At 37.2% G+C, this 6,000-nt stretch overlaps 1 protein-coding gene across 1 annotated transcript in view; it reads right to left on the reverse strand.

The window, feature by feature from the left end:
- MEI4 (meiotic double-stranded break formation protein 4) overlaps nt 1-5,089 on the reverse strand; it is a gene marked incomplete at both ends in the record, with an annotated part of 122,605 nt that extends 117,516 nt beyond the window's left edge. The window contains one exon of the mRNA XM_084258635.1: nt 4,858-5,089. Within this exon, the coding sequence (XP_084114761.1) occupies nt 4,858-5,089 (232 nt within the window). The remainder of the gene's footprint in view (nt 1-4,857) is intronic.
- Between the last annotated feature and the right edge of the window lie 911 nt (nt 5,090-6,000).

Here is a 6,000-nt window from a genome sequence, read left to right on the forward strand (position 1 = left end):
CTAAAATCCCTTTCCTGAATCCAGACTTAAACTAGATGTAAAGTAGATCATGGAACAGTAAGGATTTGATCTCCAGGGTATAAGGAGAAAATGGGAAAACAGAGGAGGGGTTAAACAAATGCAAGCAATCTTAACAGGAAGAGTAGAGAAGGTCCTAAAGCCATCTGGTTGGGTGGGTTAATTCCCAGGGGCCCAAACTTTTAGAAGAGCTAAGTTCAACCGAAGGTAATTGTGCTGCTCTGTACAGCCCCCCAACACCATACTCTCAAATCTTAATCCTAAATGTGATCAGTGAAGTTCTACCATTTTTCCCACTTACAAGGCTTTGCTCCTGTCACCCTAACCCCCTCAATCCCTGGTCAACATTTAATAATAGTCAATAAACCTTCCTTCCCAATTGCTTTGTACTGGGTTCCCTTAGCCACCTACTCAGACCTAGTCAAAGTTCTTGCCAACATAATGAAGCTATCTTTATCAGGAAGTCATTCTAGATTAAGGAACATATTTTTCCTCTCATTCTACCCCTATAGATCAAGAAGATTCTTGAGAGAAAAAAGCAGGACTCTATAACAGCCATGACTTCTAGCCCCTATCCTACTCTTTAAGTTAGGATATGCTCAGACACAGGAAGAGAATTCATGGATAGCCAAGGCTTAAACCAAGATTCCTACTAAAGTAATACCCAGAGTCGCTTTGGCTGCTTAGCAAAGTCAAAAAGGCTCCTCACATCCTCCGACTTCACCATCCTTAGCAAGTTGGCGCTGATTTTCAATCCTGCCTGTAGCTGCAAACTGGCTTCCACAGTTGCATACATGCTATTTTCATGTGGCAGTGCCCCATCTGGGAACCAAGTGGTTTAAGTAAGAAACTGTTTTATTGTTCTCTTTTATGGGTCTCAATTTCTTTGTACAGAGGGAAATCTTTATAAAATGCTCAGAATATTGCTTTTTAGCTTTCATTGGCTTCTGCCCAACCTTAGAACAGTACTGGCAAAACAAATCTAAGCCTTTATGGATTAACCCACTGGCACAAGCACACATCTGCCAAAACAAAATTAGAGTGCTTTAGTAAGAAGGGAACTAGTTGTTGAACAGACAGCCAACCATGTCTTCCACACATCATCAAAAAAAGATTTTGAGAAATGTGACATTGGATAACTGGGTTTCTTTGATCCCTTCTCCTGCTCTCCCTCCTCCTACATTTAAGTAATATTAAAATGTGTCATAGTTTGAATAACAAGTCCCTCTGTCCTTTCCTAATACTGTCTAGTCCCTTAGTAAAGAATTATTTCTCTTTAAGAAACTGTAGAGAAATAAATCAGAATAAAGAAATAGCTGAGTTCCTGAAGTGCTGTATCAACCATATCATACTTCCTTATTTGTTTGCCATTTCAGCTCTGCTTAATTTAATTCTGGTTTGCTCAGTTGCTTCAATGGATAGTTGATGCTGTAAATTTAGTTCCCCAGCCTCTCAATCTGTCAAGAAGCATTCTATTCAACATTTATTGAGGGCCTCCTGTCTCTAAACATTCGAGAACAGTTGTATAGGTAAAACAATCATGGAAAATTATAGAAAGAAATACTTAATAATATAAATACATCTATAATAGGGTTTGATTTTCAGCAATGGCATTTTCTCAAAGCAAGGCATGTAAGTCTTTCAAGCTACGGATCTTTAAATAATGGCTATGATTATCAATTTAATACCTCCTTTTCTTCTTTTTTTATTTCTCCTTTAACAATGACTATCTAAATCTATCTATTTATTCCTCATTTTTCAAGCTTAAGCTAACAGATGGAGAGATAGATTACACTGAAACATCTGCACTGAAACGCTTTACCTGTAACTCCTGCTGCGAGGAAAACTGATTTTAATTATGTGAGATTTGAAATCTCTCTCACAGGCACTGTAAGTGAAAGTTTTCAGTGTAAGAACAAGTTATCACCTCGGCTCTTGCTGTTAGACATGGTCATATTCCAAACAAATAATACACAGCACCATGCCCATGTTATAAAGAGAGACCTTTCGTGATAAGAAAGAGTTTTGGTATCACAATGTTTATAATAGTCAGAGTTTAAAGTTACTGGAAATTTTACATGTGTGCCATTATATCAGTCATATCATAGAACAGGAAAAAATGAGGAAAAATTTATTATCTTTATCATTCATAGGGTATACTCAAAAAATCCATTACCTAGAAAGACTCTAGAGAGATTAGAATGTGGCTATAAATCATAACATTTTTGATCACACAAATATGAGATTTTAGTAATATCTAAATATTAGGTTAAAGACTTTTCCTTATAATTCCCAAAACTATAGTTAGCAGGCACTCTCTTACCCACAGAGTGACACATTCCTTTGTGATAGTTGCTCCTTTTTTCCTGCCACCCCTGGAATGTTAGCATCTGCAGCCCCCAAAAGTTCCTTTTTTCCTGAGAATCATATCTACAGTTGTAACTTCAACTCACACTTAAATGCCAACAAAACCTAACTCTGTATCTGCATTTCTAATCTGCTCATTCCCTTTGAATTTTTAGGGCCATACTTCTATCTGCCTTCTAGGTAATCCCTAAGGAGTCAAGGATCAGCCCACACTCAAACTCAAACTCAACCTTTTATCCCACAAGTTCATTTTTGTGTTGACTAGATTCAAAACATTGCAATCACATCATTAAGTTGGTGCCAGAAATCTCAATTATCCTAAAAATCTGTCTTCCTTAACCAGTCTCAGAAATCATTCACAAACTTCTGAAGTTATCTACTCTGAAATCATTCATATATATCTGACCTCCTTTCAGTTCTCACTAACATAGATCTAGTTCAACCCATCATTCTTTATATGGACTTTGGTGAACCCTTGTAAAACTGGTCTCCTAGTCTCCAGTCACAGTTGTAGCCCCACTATCCAATATGCTCCACTTCCATTTGATACGTATTTACTGAGTACTTGCTTTCTGTGCATCAGGCTGGAGTGGATGAACAGAGAATGCTAAGCAAATCAAAGGCCACTTCTCCAGATAATTTAGACTAGTTCAGGAGTGTGGAACCCATTTTGAGTCAAACAGACTCCATTTTTTCTCTAACTGCCTGATCTTGAACTTTCTAGGTAAAAAATTAAACAGCCTGTCTAAGCCATTAGGTGACTGTGAAAAAATAAGAAATCATCTAGAGATGATGATCTGATCACCATGCTCATAGGCCCCCACATTACAGCCCTGTGTCTGAACACTTCTGCCCACCAATCAGATAGGAACTTAGACTTTAAGAATCAATCCTACAGTATCACTACAAATGACCTAATCTCAGACTAGTTCCCTGCCTAGTCCTTTAAAATCCCCTATGTCCTGATCCTGATGTTACACACCTTAGGACCAACTTTGGTCACAGATCCTGATTATGATGCCAATTCTTGAATAAGTGTCTTTTGATTATATTATATTCTGTTTATATTATTATTCTCCAATGACATGAATTAAGTAAACAAATATACAGGTAATACACAGGAGGTGCTTGAATAACTGGTGGGGGTGTTGTGTATCTAGATTTCTCCCTGAGGAAGTGTCCTTTAGAATTGGACCTCCAGGAAGGAAAGAAGTCAATCAATCACAAAAAGTGTCAAAGAGAACAGCCTAACAAAGGTTCAAGGCAAGACTGCCCTGAAAGGTAGGGAGGAAGGCCATGCCGGTGGGAGCCGAGTTAACAAAGGGGAGAGTTATGAGATGAAGTGGGAGAGGTGAGTAGAAGTGAAATTATCCATGGCATTATGGGACACAATTATAAATCTAGCGTGAAAGATCCCGATGTTAAGGGAGGGTTTTTGGCAAAAGAGTAGTATGTCCCAATTTACAGTTTCAAAAGAAAGAACATCAAATTGTTTCCCAAGCCCAACAGGAAAGTCATTGTTCTAAAACAATGTACAGCTCCTGGTAAATGGGGTGACCTCATGTCCCAGTTTGCTCAAGTGAGTCCTGGCTTTGCCTGTTGTCCTATTATCACTAGTAGTAGTCCTCTTCTACTCTCATGAGGGTCCCAAAAGACCATAAATTGTACTGTCAACTTACTGATAGGGAGTAGACTTAGACTGACATTCAACATTCTTTTGAACCTGGTCCCAAATCACCTCTCTTTTTCTTCACCTATCATGTCTTTTCTTTATGGTGCTCTGAAATGTCATGCAGACAGTGTCCTGAGTGGCACTTTTATTCTCCATGGCTGCAGTGTTGCTCATGTCCCTGCCTCCTGCTGCACATTCTGTGACCAGCTCACTAACAAGTGAACAAACATTTGAGGGCCAGATCTGAGAAGTCTTTCCAAAAATAAAGTGAACTAAATGACTCCTCTTTGTCAATATTTCTATTATAGCATTTGTTACAGCTGGGCCCCTTTTCACTGCTAGGTTGGTAGACACTTCACAAAAAGGACAACTCCTCCTCTTAGGTGTGTCCTCCCTCTTAGGTGTATCGTCATGACTCACTACCTGTCTGGTACATTGATGGGACATGATATATGAATGCTAAATGAGTTATTTAATATAAAGGCAACAAAATATATGGTAAAATAATAAGGCTGACCAGATCTTAAAATTAATTTACCCAGTAAGCTAAAACATTGCTTTCACATCTAGACTATTCTCTATCTTCATTCCAATATCTACTGTGGCTCCATTTATTAGGAAGGGACAATAACATTTCATGAATGATTAGAAGTTAAAAAAAAATCTTTATCAGGAAAGAATACAAAAACTAATTTTAGAGAATTAATTAGTTTGGTGTTTTGGTAATAAATTTCTAAATAATTATGAAGCTGAAATAAAACAGATTATTATATCACCAAAAGGCAATCTCATATACTCACCATTCTTAAATGATCCTGAACAAATGCTGCTCAGAAGAAGTTTTTGACGTAATTGCAGAACTTCGGCTTCTAAAGCTTCAACCTTTGAACTCCACTGTGACTCCTGCCCAGACACCACCCTTGCAAGGTGCTCTGTGTGTTCTCTGCTGCTTTTGTCTGCTGGTTTTGAATGGATAATTGCCAAGGCCAGAGCCAACTTTGAAGTTCTCAAATACCATGCTTGATCATCCATCCTGGCTCTTGTCCCTATGATTTAATAAGAAAATAGGTTACAGAGAAATTCCTTTTAATTTTTGCAGTACATTTCCTTTGCTGAAAATTGATTTTGCAAAGTAATACTAATTAATAAGTTTATAGTACAATTTGACACTCAGTAGCAGAAAAAAAATTCTCAGGAACTTGAAACAGCATAAAAAAATCAAGAAAATGCATACACATGCATATTAAGTGTATTACTATTCAAAACAGTAGGTCAGACAATCTGACAAATTCTTGGGGGTGGAAAAACACACAAAAAAAATTTTTGTGGCTTCTAACCAGAGACATTCATCAGAATCTCTAAGGGAAATTTTAAAAATATATACCTGGTTTCATTATACTAAAGATTCTGATTCAGCACACTGGGGTAGAACTGAAGTTTTTATACTTTAAATAGCCTACTGAGGAATCAGAACCACTAAATGAAATTATTCATTTTAAATGTAACCCCTCTTCCCCAACTCATTCTGTAGTCTTACAGTCCCTGTACTTCCCAAACTTGAATTCCTTAATGGAGCTTCACCTACTATTCCTGTCTCTAAGAAGGCCCCTTCAATATATATTATTTTTTTTTAAATATTTGCATGATTTAAGTTTTGACACTGCTGATTTTGCACCACTAAAGATCTCTGGTTGCTACAATGAAATACTTTTCCAAACCAACACTGCATCAGCACATTCTGACATGAATATACTTATGAGAACAACATGACAGACCATTACATACATTGCTCTAATATCATCACTTCTACTGAAGTATAAGCTTTTGTGACCACCATATGTTGCCAAATTATTAGGGTGATTTGCATATAAAAACTGTACAAGGAAACTACAAGACATTTTTAAATGAAATAGAAGACACAAAGAAATAGATATTCTGTGCTT

The sequence above is a fragment of the Talpa europaea genome (assembly GCF_964194135.1).
Source record: "Talpa europaea genome assembly, chromosome: 2".
Taxonomy (NCBI): Eukaryota; Metazoa; Chordata; class Mammalia; order Eulipotyphla; family Talpidae; genus Talpa; species Talpa europaea.